The sequence below is a fragment of the Metopolophium dirhodum genome, chromosome 6 (assembly GCF_019925205.1).
Source record: "Metopolophium dirhodum isolate CAU chromosome 6, ASM1992520v1, whole genome shotgun sequence".
NCBI classification, from domain to species: domain Eukaryota; kingdom Metazoa; phylum Arthropoda; class Insecta; order Hemiptera; family Aphididae; genus Metopolophium; species Metopolophium dirhodum.
This window is the reverse complement of record NC_083565.1, coordinates 34,351,445-34,373,599: the sequence shown is the minus strand read 5'-3', so window position 1 is coordinate 34,373,599 and position 22,155 is coordinate 34,351,445. Positions and strand designations below refer to the sequence as shown.

The 22,155-nt window shown below is 32.2% G+C and overlaps 1 protein-coding gene and 1 pseudogene across 1 annotated transcript; both read right to left on the bottom strand.

Moving 5' to 3' along the window:
• Positions 1-219: 219 nt before the first annotated feature.
• Positions 220-970, bottom strand: LOC132947739 (mesoderm induction early response protein 1-like; annotated as a pseudogene).
• A 3,951-nt stretch (positions 971-4,921) lies between these two features.
• On the bottom strand, positions 4,922-17,610 carry LOC132947738 (uncharacterized). Its single transcript, XM_061017988.1, has 3 exons — positions 17,325-17,610; positions 15,605-17,062; positions 4,922-5,238 (listed from the first exon to the last, which is right to left on the bottom strand). The coding sequence occupies exons 1-3, from the start codon at positions 17,608-17,610 to the stop codon at positions 4,922-4,924; spliced, it is 2,061 nt and encodes a 686-aa protein (XP_060873971.1).
• Between the last annotated feature and the right edge of the window lie 4,545 nt (positions 17,611-22,155).

Below are 22,155 nucleotides of genomic sequence, written 5' to 3'. Positions count from 1 at the left end.
ACCCTATTCCAAGTAAAATGTTGACATGTTAACTTTAAATATTACATAATAATTTAGAAATTATTATACTAAGAGTACTTGATAGAAATGTAGTACATTCAGATATTAAAGACCTTAGTAAATAATTAAAATTACAGTTAATGGTTAGAGGATTTATACTTAAATGTATTAAAATTAAGCAAAGTTAACATATTAATAATTTGTTAAGTAAATAATAATTTAAAAAACCCTTTTTTTATCCACTTGAGTGACATGTACACCTGATGTTGCCATCCGTTGTAACCGTTTTTGATCAGAGTAAATTAAACAATTCCCATCTTGATTTGTCTTTTGATTAAGTACAGAGTTTTCTCCACCTTCATAAAATGTAATACCTGGTTGAAGAGCATATTTTTTCTTTTCCAGTCGTTTTTTATTAGCAAACACATCATGCCTTTCTGTTTTCTTCCATAAATAATAAAAATGAACAAGTTCACCAACTGATCTAGTAGTCACTCTGCGCTGTTGAATCAGACGGAAGTTTTTGTTAAAACAACGAATACCATTTTCAAAATTTTTGCATTCTTCTTCTGACCACTCCTTCGTGACTCTTTGACCAAACGTTTCATCATTTAATGAAACTCGACGTAATGCTTCTTCAGTATTAAATCCACATTGAAAAAGTAAAAATAAAGCGTTCTCATCATCTCGTACAAACTTACCTTTGGGTAATATATTTATACCGTGGGAAATTTGACGAATATGATGAAGATAGTCAGTAATAACTGTATCGGTTGTATTATGAGGGTCCCAGAGAAGTTTGTCAACATTTAGGTATGGGGGGTCATCTCCATACTTGGACAATCCATCAGGAATTTTTGCTTGATAATCTCTACCAACCATTATAGTTTTTTTTCTTCACTTTATCAAAATCTCTACTATCAGTAGGATCAGAATAATCAGGGCGATCGTTTGTTACTCGCTTGGACATTATTTCGAGATTTTAAACCTGAAAAATTAAAAATAATATATTCGTTAACTACGTACATTGTATATTAAAATATATTTGAAATGTTACCTAACAAAATAACATTAAGATTGTTTGGGAAAAATAAAACAACTAAATCCTTTTTAAACAAATATTTATTTAAAATAAATACAATTGGTTCTAGAATGTATATATTCTATTGTCAATGATAACTACAATTATCTAATTCTAAATATAATTATTATTTAGTATTTTTCAAGAGAAAGCTTCTTTTTTGAAGTGCATTCAATAGCAGTTATTAAACTATAATCTTCATAAAAAAATTCAAGATCCTGCTTCCAGGTACCCAAATTGAAAATCAAATAATAAATTAATAGTCATTCGTAATTTTGAAGTCTTGCAGAGTATCAAATAATTAAATAACTGAACATCGAAATGCCAAATACTGAAATATCCAATATTTATTTATTAATAATAAATGTATACATTATTATAATATGGAAAATGAAACTAGTAACTATTGAGTATCGGAGAATAATAATTCAAGTATTCAAGTATGAAACTATAAACTGATTGTTTATAAACAATACACTGCAAATATATAGCGATAGTACTAAATTTCTGGTTCCTGATAAACATATGTTTTTATTTTGTTGTCGATCTATATTCAATTTTGGTAATATTATTTCATGAAATAATATAATTAATTGTTATGCAAACTCCATGACAAAAAAGATAAACCTATGAAGATTAGAGATCTTGGATCCTATGATATTGTGGCGCGATCCGACAAGGTGTCAGAGTTAGCCAACATAAATAATTTTTGTGAACGTGGATAAATAATAACTCTGAGAGATAGTTTAACACAATTTTTCTTAAGTGATTCAAATGTACATACTAGTAATCGTGCGGACGTCGGTCACACGTGGTTGGTGTAGGTCGGTTTAGTTTTAACTTTACTGTCGGTAGACAAAGTTATGTCAAACTTAAACGATGACCGCAAGGTGTGCTTACGTTGTAAACAGTTGTGATGCGTCTCGTTGCCGGGGCTTCGAAGCCGTCGATTGCGGAGACGCACGTGACACGTGACTCGATCGGCAATAGCAAGATGGCGGAAAAAGTGTTGAGTCGTGCAGAGCGTTGTTCCTCGAAGTGAGTTGGAAACGGAGAGAGCGTCGAGCGTAGCCACGAGCTGCCGCGACGCCGGTTCGGCGTCGTGGCAGAACGGGCGGTGGTGCCAACCAATGGCAGTGCGGCCGGTGAGAGGGAATACCATAGACCTTTAAGCTAATGGTCAGCGCATTCCACTCCACCCTGACATTAATACACGGGAATCATATAAGAGCAATTTCAATAGCCAACCCCCAAATTAAAACTATTCAAAGTGTTATTATTATTTATACATGTAACTTTAAATTGGATTTTTCTAGCTCCCGAAAAATTCAACGAAATATCCACCTATGTGTAGGTACTTATCTACCAGACTTGGGTAAAATACTTTTTAAAAGTATTTCAAATACATATTCCTAATACTTAAAAAAAAAGTATTCTAAATATTGTTTGAATGCTTTTTTATAGTAGATTTAGATTTCAATAGCAAAAATATTATTTTTCAATTCTGTGTTTATAAATGAACATTATTATAATTTCTATAATACACACCTATCTGGCTATCTATTAGTTATAAATTATATTCAAACTAGCTGTCCCACCCGACTACGTTGTCCAGGCCAAAAATTTGTATTTTTAATAAATATTTTTGTATAAAATGTATAAACTATATTTCTTTTAATTATAATATTACTATAATATGTCACGAATTGCAATCATTTAATTTGACAAAAAAAAAATGTATTTTCTCGTATGCTAAAAAGAATCATGTGTGAGCTACCCTTAACCCATCTACAGCCTATATGAGTTAAAAAATCAAGTTGTATACACCCTAAAATATTCAAGTAATAATTTTTATTTACTTTTTTAAAACCTTCCCCGTAACTCGATCGATTTATTAGTGAAATTTATTAGGTGTATTAGATTTTTTAGTTATCAGTCATCAAATCACATAGGTAAGCAATCCGACTCCGTCGGATCGCGGACAATATGCGAAGCGTATATCACCAGGTATGCAATCCACCAGCGGTGGATTGCGGACCCCGTTAGTAGCGTAGGTAAGTGAATATTGGAGAATATAGTTTCTATCGGTTAAAAGATGAAAGTTTCATGAAGATTTGTGCTAAGGATAAGTGGTGTGGATTGGATGAGGCCTGCAATTTGGCAGAACGTAAAACAGTTTTAGCGTCTAGCAATCCATCACTATTGTTGCTAAGTGTCTAGCTAACATTCATCACCGGTGTAAGGTTAATAATCAACTGCGAAAGCCACAAACGACGTATTGGATACCTGGATACTGCCATCGTTTATATGGTGCTTTTGTTTGTTAAAAAGTGTAGATTCCATAGGTGTATTCGATTGTTTAGCTATCAATCATAAAATCACATAGGTAAGCAATCCGACTGCGTCGGATCGCGGACAATATGCGTTGTCTATATTACCAGGTATGCAATCCACCTGCGGTGGATTGCGGACCCCGTTAGTTGCATAGGTAAGTGCAGAATAGAAAATATTGTTTCTAGTGGACTTATGAGTATCGCTGAGTGTGAACACAAATTTTGGAGGTCTAGTCACTTATATAAGTCGCACCTGACTATGATGGTTGGTTAAAAACTTAAAACCACAAACTCAAAAGTTTATGAAGGTGTTCATTTTTACGACGGTGATAAGGACTTGTGATAACTTGGGGTTTTTTATTGACTCTTTCGATGGTGGGAATGTTTGAATTTTGAGTTTAAGCGTCTTGCCATCTGTCAAGACCGTTGTAAATTCATTACTAAACTGTCTGGAGCTTGCTTGATTGTCTAGCTATCAGTCATCACCGTTGTAGTTCGATACCTAGGTGACTTGCGACTAAGCCACAAACGTAGGCAATCTGACATTTTTCAAAATATATTTATTAATACCACCTACAGTTTATTTTTAAAATTATTACACATGTTTTTTTATGAATTCATAACGAGTAATTTCAATTGATCGGTACCTCGTTATTTGTTTCTGATTGTGAACTTTCCTTTTAATTATATTCGCATCTTTTGATGTCTTTGGTATTTTAACGCTATTGATTTTTATATACGTATTAGTTTGAACGAAGTTTTTCACAACATTTAACCAACTTAATATAGATGGAGAATTAGAATAAAAATGGTCATTGAAGAACGAATGAAACAACTCGCACGCATTCGTCGTAAGCAGAATACTCGCTGAATTACATGCCCATAAACAAGGAGGAAATGTACTATTCTCAGAAATATAATTGTTTACTAAATAATCACAATATTTGGTGACTCTATCATCAGTTGGGCATTCTGGCATCAAATCTTCCATAAAACAAGCAGATACTTCTTCGGGGTCCAAATATAATAAACCAAAAGTGTATTTAATCCATTTGCCAATGTCCGAATTTATTTTATATTCTGTTGCTAAACCATACTGCTGAATATTTCTATACCACGCCTGTGTTTGATGAAAACGACATCCAACCCTCTTTGACAATGGCTATATTTCATTAACAGCTGAGTGTATTGCCAGTTCAAAGTCAATAGTTATATGTTTAGGTGAAAAATTTAAATTAATTTCTTTACATTTATCAATAATTGCGTTAAGCGTGTATAAGTATGTTTCATACTTTTTATCGGGAAGTAGACAAAAAAGTAATGGTATATAATGTCCATTTTGAAAACCATGAATGGTAAACATTTGCGTAAAAATTCGCGCACAATATTGAAAAGTTCCATCCATATAAATAGTGTCTACCGTATTTAAAAATATTAAATTGGTCGTACAAGAAAAAATAATAATAATTTTTTCTTGATTATGTATTAAAACAAATGGTTCATTTTTTTAGGTTACAGTTTCAGATGTATTTAAAGCCATGTGTGCTTCAATTATATTACTTGGCAACACAGGAAGAACTTTACGTCTACTTATATATATTACTTTTCTAATTGTATTAAAATCATTTGATGTTAGGCCATCAGCAAGTTGAGAGTTCTGTGCTAATTCTTTTAAAATAATTTTTTTTGGTTGTATAAAAAGTTCTTCCGAAGCTTTTCGTTTACAAGTTGTACTCAGCATTTGCCGGTTTATATCTAAATCATTGCATGGTATATGAGTGTGGCGATCTTGATCAGATAATAAAATATTTTCTTCATTTACAACTTTAGAACCAAAAGTATATAACGTGGCAGAACACGAACGTTTTACACAACGCCAACGAACCTCACATGTATTTACGTTATTTGAACCGAAATTGTATTTATAATTATTAAACATTACCATATCTTTGTCTCTTTTACTTTTTAAAAACACAGCCGTTTTAGTAAAATTCGTGATATATTTACGCCTTGACGTTGCATATACGCACTACGCTGGTAATCATTTTTGTTCATTACTTTTATAAGTTTTAAGTATGTAATTTGTTTTATGGTTAGGTACCTTTTTAAATTAGATAAGATAAGCTGCGGTGATGATGCAGCACTTCGATAAATTCGCTTTATAGATTTTGATCGATTTCAATTCGATAACGACTGGATTATTACTATATAGGTTTTATAACGTTTCCTACAATATAATATTTTACTGAACTATTGCCAACTTAATTTTAAATTGGTCTAAACTACTCTGGGCGAAACGGGAATCATATAAAAACAAAATTTGGGCAAAACGGGTACCCGGGCGAAACGGGTACGGTCATTTTTGGGTGAAACGGGCTACGCCCACCGATTTAACTATTTAAGTATATAAAAAGTAGTTATAAGATAAAACTATTTAGCTCTTGTAAATTAGGTATTTTGGTTAAAAGTATAAATGCACTTTAAAGGACCATAGTTAATAACCTAGCCAACAAAAATTGATCATTTGACTGTCAAAATGTTCAGAAAAAAAACTTTACCAGAATCCATCAAAAAATATAGTGGTTACTATTTGAAAAATAAAAGTCGATTTCATATTGGTACAACTGCGTGTTTAAAATTGTTATAAAAAAATTGCCTGTTAAAAATAAAGAAACACGTCTTTTTTGTTTTTATGAAATTCCATAATATCATCGATCCATAATTGTTAAAAAAAAACACCATTGTACAGTGACATAAGATACACCCTGTATTTTTTTTGTATTGTAAAAATTATACAATAATATAAAGTCGTTAATATGTAATGATACAATTATTTTCAAGTTAAAGTTGAAAGGGGGCTCCCCCACTGAGAGTATGGTGTCCCGGAGCCAAATCGATCCTTAATCCGGGCTTGCAAGTAACATACATATTATATGTTACGTCCCAACCGACGTCGATATATACATCAACGCAGAAATGAAATACGTGATGTACTAGGCATGATGAATGTTTCTTAACGTAGTACAAAAATACAATGTTATAATATATGGTGTAAAAGAGTGGTGTTACGACTCTTTAAGATAGAATTTAAACTGTGAGTGGTGTTACGACCTGACTCTGAATGTCCCTAACCGTCTGAAGAGCTCTTGTCCTGGGCTTCTATATATTATATGATTGTGTCCTTTGGAGTGGGTGGTTGTAGTAGTGGCTAAGCTCGGTCATGAGACAGAGCTCGGGTCTCGTATTTGGTATGCTGGTCGACTCGTATCCTGCGTATGGGTGTTGGCTTTCCAGGAAAGATACGTGTGACGACACCTTCTATAGTTTAATTGTTTTCTCTACGCTTTTGCAACGACCTCCGCATGTTATACTATACTAATTGCATTATTAGTTGTAGTGTCAAATATTATTAGAGACGTGCGGCGCGCTGTACATAGTTAATATATGACTACTTAAAACGTAGGTACGTAACATATATCATAGTAATTAGTATTATGAATCTTGATGATATTAAATATATATATTATATTGTCTTATATTAGGTAGGTACATAGTAAACAATTCATCAAAATTATGCGTAAATCATCTTATTATTTTACATACCTAGGTACACTCATAATGGTGAGTTGTATAATATAGTTACAATTTTACAATATTTTATATTATTCACTTATGGTTTGCACATGTCACTACATCAAACCACCTACACTTACTAACTTCCCTATTGATGCATTCTATATATTATATACATTTTACATAATATAATTATTTCTGTTGAAGTTATTTACTACTACCTATTATTATAAGTAGGTTGTTGGTACATTATATTATGCTAAAAATAAATAACTATGTTCTCATCTACATATAATTATATAATTCTAGAACACTATATACACACTAAAGATGGAAATTAGTAATTACTAATTTATTACAATATATATCTCTTCTAATATATAAAAATCTATCATGTCACAATATTAAAAATGTATGTCACCAAACACCTCCAAAACGGCTTGACCGATTTTAATGAAATTTTGTATGTATTTTCAATAGGCCTGAGAGAGTGAAGTAAACTATTTTTGATACCCCTAGGTCCAACACAGGGAGTTGCTCAAACAGAGATTTTGAGATTTACAGTGGAAATGTTTGTTTATAAATGGTTTAAAGCTATAATAATAATTATTATTGGTTAGTTAAATTATTTATGACATATTAGTATTAGTATTTTATTTGTATATTGGTTAATCAGGAATGCATTAAATCGGATTGTCGCATATTGCCTACCAATGTGTTTCACTTATAACCTCTCATCGGTTGTCTACTTGATATACCGTTGCTAATTGTCTGCGACCCGACGTAGTCAGATTGCCTACCAGGGTGGCTGAATTACACTCACTGTTGTGAGTTACATCCAAAAGGATTTGAACAATTACAATTTTAGTTGTCATTTTTTTATAGCAAAGAAGTGAATGAGACCAGCTAGTGTATATATATAAGTTATAATATTATATACTTTTAAACTAATATTATGTACTCTTAGTGTACCTATATTGAACTACATTAATCATTTACTAACTAACTCCTATTAATTCATATATATGCATATTATAATATGCTTACCTACTTCATATATTACTATTCTATATAAATAAGGCATAATGCATATTATGCATAAGCCATAACACAGTAACACACCATTTATATAAAGGTAAAATTACTAATAATTTTAATAAATACCTACCTATGTCCTATACCTATTTATTATAAGACATTAAATAAAAGGTAGTCTATTTAAGTAGGTACATATTATATAAATTAAATTAATATAAAGTAATATTAACAATATTAACCAACATAATATTATTAAACGCTTTATTGTCGTTAAATAATAATTTAAAAAAATCTATGTATAATAGATACAATTAATGAAATATGGTAGAATAATTTAAAAAAAAAAATTTATCAATAGGTACATTCACAAACTAAATGTATAAGTTGTATATAATAATAATAAAAATAATAATAATAGAGAGAAAATTTGTAAAAAAAAATGCAAAAACAGTCGGGTATCGGACGGCAATGTTTAACCATACGACACCACGGACAGCTGCCTCCCGAAATGCATTCTGACGGAATCGAACACGATCCTACCTAGCGACCTAATACGGGAACCTACGCCTAACCTACCGAGCAACAGTTCGTGTTGTAGAATTCGGTCAAAACATCAACACTTAAGCTGCGCGTCTGCGGAGCGACATAAAAAGATATATTCGATGAACATCGACGTAATCGTATATAATTCGATTGTAATATGCGCATCTCCCATATCTCTATTTAACGGGGTGTGTGAAAAGTTTTTTCCGTTAACAATTATTAAATCAGAGGCAAAAATAGTACTCTTATACGTGTATATACATGTATTTATACGCTTATAGACGGTCGGTCGCCGGCGTCATTTTATAAACGCGATTGCGAGGCGAACGGACCGATTTCGAAGGAAAAGATCATATGGACGGCTTTAAAAAGACGTCGACTACACGATTCGGGCACGAACGGCGTGCAAAAAGACGAAACGGTTGGAGAAAACGTAAAAAATCGGAAAAAAAGTCCGGACGGGAGCGTATTTTGCGATCGACATTGCGAACGCTACGGTGTGCCCACGAATATAAACCGCTCACCGGCGGCTTCAAGAGATCGCGAGCTACGCGAGTCCAGTATGGAAAAGAGCGAAAAAGGCTCGAAAACTATGGGAGTGGCGTCAAAAAGCTAGATTTCCGAAAATTTCAAAAATTGTCGAAATGATAAGAAAAGAGTTGATAACGCGGCCGCGGCGACGGAATTTTTCATTGGCTCTTCCTTATTCGATCGCGCGAGCCTGGCGGAAAAAAACGGAGACTGTTAAACAAAGAAAAGGATGGTGTTTGGGTATTTTTTTCGGCAAAATTTTTTCGACTCTTTCAGCCAGCTCATCTCGATTATAGTCTTGCTCCCGTTGCAATTCGCGATTGAATGCATCATGCTTGACACGGTACGTAACGGCGACCAGTACAACGAACAGGCACAGTCACGACCCAGTCTACACTATGTCAACCACCACCATGGGCAACGTCACCGTCGACTCTCCCGTCTCCAATCTTGCTTAAAAGGCACAGGGCGGGACGGGAAGACAAGTCGCACGGACGAGTATCGGCCGCTGGCACTCGCCTCGCTTACGCATCGTAACCGTCGTCACGACCACTTACGTGTTTCTTTTTTTTTGTACCGTGTTACCGACGACCATCACACCCGACGCACGTCACGTACAATTTAACATACCTCTGTTCACCCATCGCATGTACTCAGCGTATCGTCATTTAAACTAAAATATCTAAATCGTTTTGTGTACTTCTTTCACCACCACTCCTCGATCGCGACCGGACTGTCTTTGACGGATATACCACAGCAACGACAGCCCGTGTCATGCTTGGGATTCCAACATGTGTAGCTGAGGTAATGGTCAAACGACCAATGTTGACTGCGTCTCCTTCAGTAGCGATGGCGTCACGCAAGTGGATATACTCGTCTGATCATAACTTCGACTAATTGAAACGAATGAGATTGAGATTTTAATATTCAAATCAAAAAAAAATAATAACAAATAAATAATATAATTCTCAACTCCTATAACCCATAGCAACCATGAATAAAGAAAATTTTTTATTGTAAATCTCAAAATTCCTGTTTGGCCCCCTACCGGGGGTGATCAATTAGCTTATGACACTCACAAAGAATGTGGCTTTCTATTGGTTGAAGAATTTTCGAAATCGGTCCAGTAGTTCCAGAGATTACCCTCGACAACAGTAACTAACAACTCCTAATTATATAATAGTATAGAATCTACACTATAATATAAAAATATAATTATATAATTATACTAGCTGATCCCGCTGGAACTTCGTTGCCCGTTAAATGTACCAATTCTATATGACTCAAACTTTGTTCAATTCGTTATTTAATATTCGGTGTATGGTGTATGGTGTTCAAAATTTATCTTAACTTTTCTGTTGCCCGGAATAAAAATTCTGATTCGCAGCAGTATATTATCAGGTGAGCAATCTACCTGCGGTAGATCGCGGACCCCGTGCTGTATCAAAATTGTAGAAAGTTTGTCATTTTTACTTAATTCCACCTTCGGAGGATTAATATGATCAATTAATACAAAAGCCTAACGCAACCGTACTAAAATCCGATGAATAAAAAAAAAACAAATTTAACACTTTTTAAATTAGCCTATCTTCTTCCCAGAGGTCTAATCTACACACAAATATTCATTTTTATCTATACTATAAAATTATAGCGTTTGTTTGTATGTTCGGGATAAACTCCGAAACTACTGAACCGATTTCGAAAATTCTTTCACCAATAGAAAGCCACATTCTTTGTGAGTGTCATAGGCTAATTTAAAAAGGGAAGTGATCACCCCCGGTAGGTGCTCAAACAGGAATTTTGAAATTTACGATAGAAATTTTATCACGTATTGGCAGTGAATAATTATAATCGTTAATTACTCCACTAAAACGCAACATTTTTGAAAATCCTTTCTTATTGCACGGTGAAAATATGAGAAGAACCTCTATTCCAAATTTCAAGTCCGTACGTTTAGTAGTTTTTGCGATACAGCGATCAGTGAGTCAGTGGTATTTGGATTTTATATGTATAGATAACTAATTATTGACTAACATTATCGGACTTTATTTATGCCTAAAACCTGCTCCGTGATATCCTCTTTCATTTAAAAAAAACTGCATGACAATTGGATAAAAGGTTTCGAAGCCACACCGTAACAAAAATTTCCTCTTTTGCTTGATTTCGGTTTTATATATATAAATATGACTACAAAAAAAATAACAAATAAAAAATATTTATAAAACATTATTTTATTATTGTTGATTAATGATATAATTATGAACATTATTATATTATTGTTCAGCCAAAATGAGTTTTTCTTTATTTTTTTATTTCCCTAATATTATATCATATAATTTAATTTCATGAAATTGAATAATGATAAGGTATAATAATATATTATATTATAATATTATTATGCATTATCTATTGTTATTCATTAACAATAGATATTTTTACTATAAATTAAAAACAATTATCAGGAAACATCCTAATAAAAAATGACGTATCTTATTTATATTATTGTTAGTCATTCTAAAAAAATTATAATATAAACATTACAGAGTGGTTTTTCAGATTTTATATTTAAGTTTTATTCAAATATTTAATAAAATATTTAACCTAAATCAAAAATAGGTCTGGACTTATATTTAATTTAATACTTTTTGGAAATATTTAATACTGATAAACAATGGAGAATGTAGGATAAGCATTAGAGTAAAGATTATATTTAATTTAATTAATGCATTGTAACAACAAATGCTACAGTTTTTACATGATTTATATGGTTTCGATATGTTTCATGTTCATTTTCTGTGTCACTATAATATAAGTACAGTTCTCCAGTACCTATAGTTACGATTTACGAATATACGTTTTAATTCTATAGTTAGAATTTAAAACTGACGCGACAGATAAGAACAATTCATGCAGTCGTATGTACAAGGAAGTGGAAATGCCATACATGACAATGATTATCGATATTCTATATTTCATAATATCTAATGTTCTGATGTTGGTTTATCAGTATAATTCATATATTATCATGGTATTAAATTGATACACATCACCTTCATTTCACTTCCAGATTATAATAAGATTTATTTGTAATAAGGATCATTCAATTATCAATATTATTCGACATTTTGACAATTGAGCACTAATAATTACACAAATTTTATTATTTAATGTTTGAATATTTTTATTTAATTGTGGTGGATCTAGCCCATATGATATCCGTCAGTATCGGCCCATCTGGAAAATTCCAGATCTCTAGATAGGTCAGAGTGGTCATGGCAGGAGTCTCCTCATCATATTATTTTCAAAATATTAGCTTTCCACAACGTACATGGCCAAGGTACCTATGTACAAAATTACAAAATAATATAATATTGCCAACTGGTTACCAAGATCGGTGGCGTAGATAGAAACTTGGAGACCCTAGAGGCCCTCTTTAACACAGAAATTAAATTATAATAAAAATATTAATTATTAAATAGTAAATCTAGGAGCTAAAAAGAATTATAAGAATTGTAGGGAGGTGACGACGTAACGACGTACAAATCACAATATTTTCATAAATATATTAGGTATAGAGCTGCGAAGCCTACATGATAGTGGCTGGCTTAGAAATAATATTGTTAGAATAGCAATTACTGCATATGGGTATTAGATATGATAACTAATTTTTATAGCTAACCGTCGTTTGAAAAACGTATGACGTATATAATTAGATAATAATTTATACAAGGTAGGTAATGAACGCCATCTGTACTTTTTTTCCGTATTTCAAATCTATTATTTTCAACATAAATATAGGTAATATAAATAAAAAATAATATTCAGAATTTTTTTTTAATGTATAAAGGTGGTCCTCCAGCTTGGACAAATTTCAGGGGCCTCAGGGGCCCTGGGCTAATTATGACTCTGACCAAGATTAAGAAAGGCAAAAATAATAATTAATATCATTATAATATTAGGTACCTTTAACATGCGAATCAATTAGGTAGGTACCTACTGACAATAAACTAAAAACGAGTCACATAAGATACCAACGACTTCCTTCCACCCTTCAACTCAAATGTATCTAGATATATATAGAAGATAACTTAACTCATACTTATCTAGATAAAGATAAAGATAAAAAAAATGATACAATTATTTTTAAATGGTTTTAAATTTAGGTATATTTTAGTTGGGCACTAGGAACATAATAATAATAACGATATAAATAAAAATACTTATATTATTTATAAACCATAGACTTTGTTTGAGAATCTGTATAAATATTTAAAAATGCATTTGTACAATTTCGCGATTTTTATCAATATAAATGTATCTAGATAAATTAATTTAGATTAGTAAAAATATTATCTAAGATGAACGTTTAGATACCAAGTAACTATTTAGCTAAATAAGACAAAAGATGACCAAATAATTATCTAGATATTCATCTAGATAAGTCCGAACACTGCCGCTTAAAAACAAATGGATGGTCACAGAAAAAAATTGTGTAGAACCATATATAAAATTGCCTATATTGACCCTTTTCTGCAATATTTTCATTAGGCATAATATTTTCTTATATTTTGTTAAGCATAATAATATATTGTTTATTTGGGAAATTTATATGATAATAATATGATTGCCACATAAAATTTAATAATATACAATTCATAATAAAATAAGAACACATTATTTTTCACCAATAATATTATTTAATGTATAATTGTTTAATACATATAATATAACTGGCTTTTTTTAACGGTAATATAATAAGGAAATCCTTCTTAATATTATTGTTGAAAAATTTGTAATAGGTATATTATTATTTTTATTGTGAATTGTGTATCATTAAATTTTAAATGACTATCATAATCAGGGACTGGAACCTTTTGAATTTATTGGTATCGGTTCCGATACTGGTTCTCCAAAAATAAAATTGTATATAATAATTTAGGTATCAAAAAGTATAGTAATTTTAAACACTTATCTGGAATGCGGGTTTAATTAATAGTATGAGAAATATCAGAAAATTCATATGATCATACATAGTTTATAAACAAAACAGTAATACTTACCATTAAATGATGATAAATAAAATTATATTATTTTTGAACCTAAAATAACCTATTTAATTTAAAAATTCCTGTTCAGTTCCGGTACTTTATTTATTAAAATAAAGGTTTTTTATACAAAACCAAGGGACATCAAATTAAATAATAAAAACATACAAGAAAGAGCTCTTCCCTTGCCCCCGTTCGGTAACCTTCATGTGGATTCCTGCCCACAAAAACATACCAGGAAATTAAAAAGTTGATGTAGCAACTAAAGAAGCCGCCACCAACATCAATATCCCCAAAATAGACATCTCATCTTTCAAGGACACTGCCCGAAACGCCTTAAAAAGTAGCAAAAAGATTCACCAACGACTCTGGGACCAGGAACTGAACAACAAGTTATACCAAATAAAACCTTTTTTGTCACCTAACCCGAATCCTCCCTCAAGTACGAGAAGACAACAAGTGATAGGAACACGGATAAAAATTGGACACACAAACATCACACTCGTCCACTTAATGAAAAGAGAGGCGAGACCAAACTGCGAACTCTGCAACAACGCCCCGATTTCCATAATACACTTACTCCTAGAATGCCTCTTAGAATCTAACCGAACAAAGAAAAATTTTTTCATGCCTAACATTAAGAGATATTTTAAGTATAGACAATTTTAACTATTTAATAACATTCCTTAAAATAACCAATCTATATAATAGAATCTAAATAGTTATATATTATTGTTACATATACCATTATCACCATATACTTGTACTATACTGTATTTCCTTTATTATATTATTATGATGATTGTAAATAACTTGTAAACATGTTTTGTTCCCGGCTAATGACTTTAATGTTGAAGCCGTATTAATAAATAAATAAAAAAAAAAAGGTTTTGTTTCCGGTTCTTTTAGGTTCGGTCCTAGTCCTTGATTTAAAATGTAATTTTATTATTCAAAGAAAATTTAAAAATGCTCAAACATTTTTAACAATATTTAGTATTTAGGATACATTGAAAAGGATAAACAATGTAAATTGCAACCAGTTACTAAAGTACTTTAACGGTCTAAACTAATATAAAACCGTAGATGTGCTCATAATTAAGTTTCAGATCCAAGTTTCAGTTAATTTCAACATAATAACCTACAATAGTATACTCGCTCAATAAATGTCTTTTTGGAAATGTCCAGTTGTCTGTGTTGTGTTTGATTTGGTTTAGCTTGGTGGAGAAGGATAACCATTTCTGATGCCATCGTAGATGACATTTATTAGTTATCAGTGCTTGTATGTCCCTGTATGATATGATGTTTGAGGGGGGACGATAGTGAAGAGGTGATTGCAGTTTTGGCAGCTAGGTCAGCGCGCTCGTTTTTAATGATGTTGGAGTGTCTGGGAATCCAGAAAAGTTTGATTTTGAAATTATTAATTTTTTGCAGCGTGTATATTTTGTTTTGAATATAAAGGCCAATGTCTGATGGGTTATTAGTATTTTTGATGTTATTGATGGCGCTGAGGGAGTCAGTAAAGATGATGGTGTCTTGGAGCTGATGATCAGTTATTAACTCGAGGGCTTTGATTATTGCGAATGATTCGGAAGTGAAGACTGAGCAGGATTTAGGGAGTTTGTACATAAATTTAATGTTATTCCAGACAACTGCAGCTCCGACCCCGATTTGGTTTTTGGATGCATCCGTGTACATTTTTTCGCATTTTATGTTTTGTATCAAGTGGAAATATTCTTGTTTATATATTGAAGATGAAGTATCTTTTTTTTTTAATATGGAGAGTTCGGTGTTAGTTTCATTGAGATATATCCATTGGGGAGCTAGGGGAGGTGAAATAGTTAATAAATCGGAGATCACTAGATTGTTCTCCTGAAGTAGTATTGATAAAGTTTTGAATTTTGGATTGAAGTCTAGTGAAGGAAGAGTGCTTGCTAATTTTAATTCGTGATTTAATGTTATTTTCAGTCTTCTTATGTCTAGTGGAGGTGTACATGCTAAGTTGTAGATACTGGGTATTGGGCTTGAGCGATAGGCACCGATTGATATACTAAGTCCGGCGTTGTGAATGGTATCTAGTTTTTTTGTAATTGATTTACTAGCTGTTGTCCAAATAAATGATCTGTAGTTGAGTTTAGATAGTATGAGAGACTTGTAAATTGTCAACAGTACATAAGATTTGGAACCCCATGAGGTATGGGATAACATTTTTATAATATTGAGGCGTGGAGAGGTCGATGTTTTCAAAAAATCGATGTGGTGTGTCCATGAGCATCTTTTGTCGAAAGTGATACCAAGTATCTTGATTGTATTGTAATTTATTAATAGATGAACGCCCAATTTTATCTTAATTGGATTTTGAAAGCGTTTACGTGTAAATACGATGCATTTTGATTTTTCAGGGGAAAAAGTGAAGCCAGATATTTGAGTCCATTTTTGTAGGTTGTTGATGGCTTTTTGAAGGCGGCATTGAACGGTGGCTAAGTTCTGGCTCCGGCAATAAATATTAAAGTCATCCGCGTAGAGGGTAGATTTGATAGGATAAGATATGTTTTGAGTGATATTATTGATGGCTATCAAGAAAAGAGTAACTGAAATAGTTGATCCTTGAGGTATTCCGTTAGCTTGTTCGAAGACTTTGGAAAGAGATTGGTTGATTCTTACTTGGAATGTTCTTGTTTTAAGGAAATTTATGATGAAATTAAACATTTGATTTTGGCTAAGTACTTTAGAGAGACTAGTTAAAATGTGTGGTTTCCATGTTGTATCGTAGGCTTTCATCAAATCTAGACTAATCATACCTAAATATTGATTTTCGGAGTATGTGTTTTGAATTTCTGTGTGTATTTTTGATAGACAGTTGTATGTACCTTTATTTTTCCGAAATCCACATTGTTCAGGAGTGAAATAGTAGGACTGTTCTAGGAACCATATTAAACGTTGATTTACTATTTTTTCTAAGAGTTTACATAATGTATTTAGGAGAGAGATGGAAGGTATCCTTCAGGTGAGGATTGGTTTTTTCCTGGCTCACTTATGGGGATCACAATGCTGTTTCTCCAGCTTTGTGGGAAAACGTTGTGGTTCCATATGAAGTTGTAAATTTTAGTAGTATTTGGAGTGAATTGATGTTGAAGTTTTGAATAAAAATGTATGGGATATTATCAGGACCTGTGCTCTTACTAATACATTTTTTAAGAGCTTTCAGTATTTCTTCGATTGTTATTGGGTTGTTTAAGTAGGACTGATGCGAGTTTTGTGGTGATATTGACGAGGGTTGAGGTGGTGGTTTGTTTGCATTCTCCCGTAAGAAGTCGTGGCTGTACATTTCATTACTGGAGTTTTTTTCGAAGTGTAGACCTAAGAGGTGGGCGATTGAAGTTGAATCGGTGTTTAGAGATGAGTTGGTGGTCAGATAAATATTTTTGTGAAATTTCCGTCCCTGCAATGAACGAATTTTGTTCCACATTATGTGGGGGTCAACCTAACCTGTTGGCAGTGAAGTTTCGCCATGTTCTAGTTTTATTGCATTTGACTAAGAATCTTGTTTTGGCTCTGAGTTCTTTTAATTTTATATGGTCATCCGATGATCTGGTTTTGATGAATGTTTTAAGTGCTTTATTTTTCAGTGATATATATTTTTTTATTTCATTGTTCCACCACGGGACTTGAAGTTTTTTGGAGAAGGGGTTTAAGTAGCCGATTGTTTGTTCTGCTGCCTCTATGATGTTCTCTGTGAATTTAGTGACTGTTTTATCGATATTTATATCTTCATCGGAAAAATGAGTAGAATTGATTTTCATTTCAAGAAGGCTTGAAAAAAAAGTCCAGTCGGGGTTTTTGAGATTCCATTTTGTTGGGGAATGGCTCGTTTGGGTCGAGTTGGAGATGAATTGAATCGAGATAGGAAGGTGGTCACTGTTGTATATTTCATTTAGTACTTGAAAGTGGAGTGGAATTGATTTGGGATGTAGATGTTACAGAGGGTGGTTTTTGTTTCGAGTGTGATTGAAATTGCGATTGCTTCTATGTTTGAAGTGATAGGGATTTCCTCCTAGGGGAATGAGTTATTTATAAGGATGCACACACCACCGCTTGCCCTCCGGCAGTCTCTGCGGTTTTTATTTGCATATAAATTTCTATAAATTAATACGTATGTATTCGCACATATATTATTATTAAAGTACTATACATATAGTTAATAGTTGAATGTATTTTATGTTATAAAGTAGAAACAACATAATATCTTAATTATTAGGTATTTAAATTATGATTATCTTATAATATTACTTATTACAGCATGACAAACTGTCATGACATTGTGTGCTACATAAAATGCCAACATTTCTACATTTACACTTTTTTGTAGTACACTTTGTTTTACAGTTACATCTTGTATATCCTTGCCCACCAATCAATGAATTTGATGTAGAAGCTTCCCTTAAAGAAATTTGTACATCCCTTTGTACATCAGTGATTGATATTAAATTTTCTTTACACACTGAAAACTGGTTTCTGGTGTATAATCGATTTATAACACCGTTTTTGGTAGCTAATTTATAAAAATCATTATCTACTATATCTAATACTACAGCTAAAATATTTTTTTTTTTTTTTTTTATTCTTATTAGCTTTTAGTCGGATACTATTACAGCTCAACAATTATACATCATACATATTATAATAAGATATTGTACATTATACATGGTAAGAAAGCAATTAAAGTTAGAAAGGTATATACTATTTAGACAGATAAAGAAATAACAATGCTATTAGTATGGAAAACATTTTACAGAAATAGCTACGGAGATAGGGAAGTTTTGGGGATTAATGTGTGAAGAAATGAAGAGAGGAGAGTAATTAGAGGACTGATTAAAGAATTGAGGTTAGTGATAACTGATTAAGTTAGAAAATAGGACGGAAAAATTATCTGTGAAAGAATCTTGAGTCCGGGTGGCTTCAGCGTATGATTTTGGTCTGGAATGAGGGTTTAGCGCCGGAACTTTGACTGGAGAAACATTGAGGAGTCTTGAGTTTTTTTTTGAACACTTTGGAGAACAGGACAACCCCTGAAGTTGGCGGTGTGGTCACCGGAGCACAGGGCACATTTAGCCGGACTATTCCGATCTTTGGAACATTCATTTGTGTGATGATTTGCTCCGCATTTAACGCAGCGCGCGACGTGGTGACAATAGTTTTGCGTGTGGCCGTATGATTGGCAATTATGGCACTGAGGAGGACCGCGGTTCTTTTTGTGTGGTTTTTCTATAATAACTTTGGTATTAAGTAAAGACGAAATTTTAGTGATATCCACATTGTTTGTATCTTGGGAAACTTCTATAAAAAATAGAGGTAAGGGGCGTTTGTTTTTATCTAATATGTTTTGAACACGTATGACAGAATGTCCCAATTCAGATAGAGCAGAAACAATATCAGTTTCAGTGGTAGAGAAGTGTAAATTTCTGATAACAAATCTGACTGGACGAAATTGACGAGGTTTGAATGTGTGGAATTTGGCGTCGGTGTCATTTAAATGTTTCACAATTATGTTGAAATTTGACATACCCGAGGGCTGAAAGCTAAAATATTTTGGGGATCCATTTTACTACGATCAACATCTGGAACTCGAATACGGACAGTTTCTCCAACATTAGCCGGCTGAAACTTTTGTTTTGAAGTTCGCAACATTTTTACAGCTTGCACTTGAAGATTGGTGATTGCTACTTCTCTATTCAAAATTATTTTTTCTTTTCTTCTAGAAATTGATTTATCTAAAAATTAAGTGATTTGAATAAATTAAGTTTCGTTCATTAGTTTATCTATTAATAGTTAAAACGTACTTGATATTTTTTTTTCGTGTTGTTCGTCATCACTCGACTCTTGCAGACTTTCTCGATCAATGTTTTCAGAATCTGTTAATCATTTTAAAGTATTTATTATTATTTATTTATTTATTTTTAATGAATTTTTTATACTTAATACCTGTATTATTATTGTCATGTTGTTCGTCATCACTCGACTCTTGCAGACTTTCTCGATCAATGTTTTCAGAATCTGTTAATCATTTTAAAGTATTTATTATTATTTATTTATTTATTTTTAATGAATTTTTTATACTTAATACATGTATTATTATTGTTATGTTGGTCGGCATCACTCGACTCTTGCAGACTTTCTCGATCAATGTTTTCAGAATCTGTTAATCATTTTAAAGTATTTATTATTATTTATTTCATCAACTGAATATAATTATTAAAGGTACGTACTCATATTTTTGATTATGTTTTCCAAATGCTCTTCTGATTCAAGTTCATGTAATTTGTCTCGAGGAAGAGAAGACGAAAACAGACCCATTTTGGCTTTTGTGCCAAACATAGCTTCATACGGACTTTGCTTTATACCTTCATGGTATGCTGTATTTTTTGTAAATTGAACAAAATATAGACCATCCGCCCATTTATTCGTATTATTTTCGTACATCCATGCTCTTAATAGGTTTTGAATATCTTGATTCGCTCTCTCTATTGAACCTTGTGTTTGGCTATGGCGTGGTTTGCCGTGTACTATTTTTACACCATCCCACATTAAACACAATTCTGTGATTATTTTATTCATAAATTCCCTACCGTTATCAGAATGCAAAATATTTGGTGCCCCGAAAGTTAAAAATATATGTAACAAATTATGGGCAACCTCTTCCGCAGTTTTAGATTTTAACGGCCGTAGTTGTATAAATTTTGTCAAATGATCTTGATAATTTAAAATACATTTGTATTCTCCATCTTTACATGTTTGCATATCAACAAGATCTATTTGGCATCGGGAATTCAACTCCGAACTTATTATAGGCTTCACAACAATACCTTTTCTAGGTGCTTTTTGTTTTGTTTGACATTGAATGCACAAACTCAAATACAGCATAACAATTTCATATGTAATATTTTTGTACTTACATTGCAATTCTTTAATTATCCGAGTACGTCCACCGTGACCAGTTTGAATGTGTGTTTGTTGAATAATGTCAAATAATTCTTCATTTTTAATATAATATTTTATATTTGTTTCTCCTGGTTTTAAAGGAACTATAAGTTTATTACTTCCGAGTATATTCAAAACATCATACCGCTTTAATCGTCGATAGTCATTACGTTGTTTATTAGCTTTATCTTTTGAAATGTTCACTTCACTAATTAAAAATTTATATTTTTCAGTTGATAGAAAAAAAGAATTATCGTTTCTTTTTTTAGATATTAAATCATTAAATTTATTATAAAATAATTCGCGCTTGTTTTCCATTTTTAAAAAAAAATCGTAAAAAAAAATATACAACTAGGTACGTTGAATGACAATACCACACTAAATTATAGCAAGACAGGATAGCATGGAGGTTATTTAGATATAATAAAAGTAGTTGGGTAAGGCAATAAAACACTTTATCGAAATTATCAACTTGTACAATACTTTATGCTGCATAGGTACTAGATAGTATGTAACAAAACATTTTATCAAAATTATCAATTTGTATAATACCTGTTTTATAATTGCGATTAAATAATATCGGCATTACCAACATTCACCAATATCGTTGTATAAATGTCGACATTCACTAGTGTATGTTTACTAAGGTCACAAATTTAATCAATAAGTCGACATTCACCAATGAATTTAGTGTATGTTGGCATTAACCGGTGACTGTCAGCATTCACCAATTGCGGTCTTTCACAGTAACATATGCATTATGTATGTATGTATATATTATGTATGTATGTAATACATATATAGGGATAAATGTGTTGACTCGGGGTAAGACGAGTGTGTGACCGAATCGGTTTTCATGATGGTCTACGTGACCGAAAGGGCTGGGTCAGCACATAGAGGCCCGGATGGACCGTTGCGGCGGGCCTCACCCGGTGGACGGTAGTCGTGGAAGGTCGAAAGAGTGAGTAACACCCGCGTTACTGGTCAGAGCATCTTTTATAGTTTATTATAGAACCTCATATAGTTTTAATCAGAA

Coding starts and splice junctions, on each gene's coding strand:
- LOC132947738 (XM_061017988.1), bottom strand. CDS start 17,610: ATGTGGAACAAAATTCGTTCATTGCAGGGACGGAAATTTCACAAAAAT. Junction 17,063..17,324: donor AGCTCTTAAAAAATGTATTA/GTAAGAGCACAG, acceptor TATGGTTCCTAG/AACAGTCCTACTATTTCACT. Junction 5,239..15,604: donor TAATAACCCATCAGACATTG/GCCTTTATATTC, acceptor TTGGTTCTAAAG/TTGTAAATGAAGAAAATATT.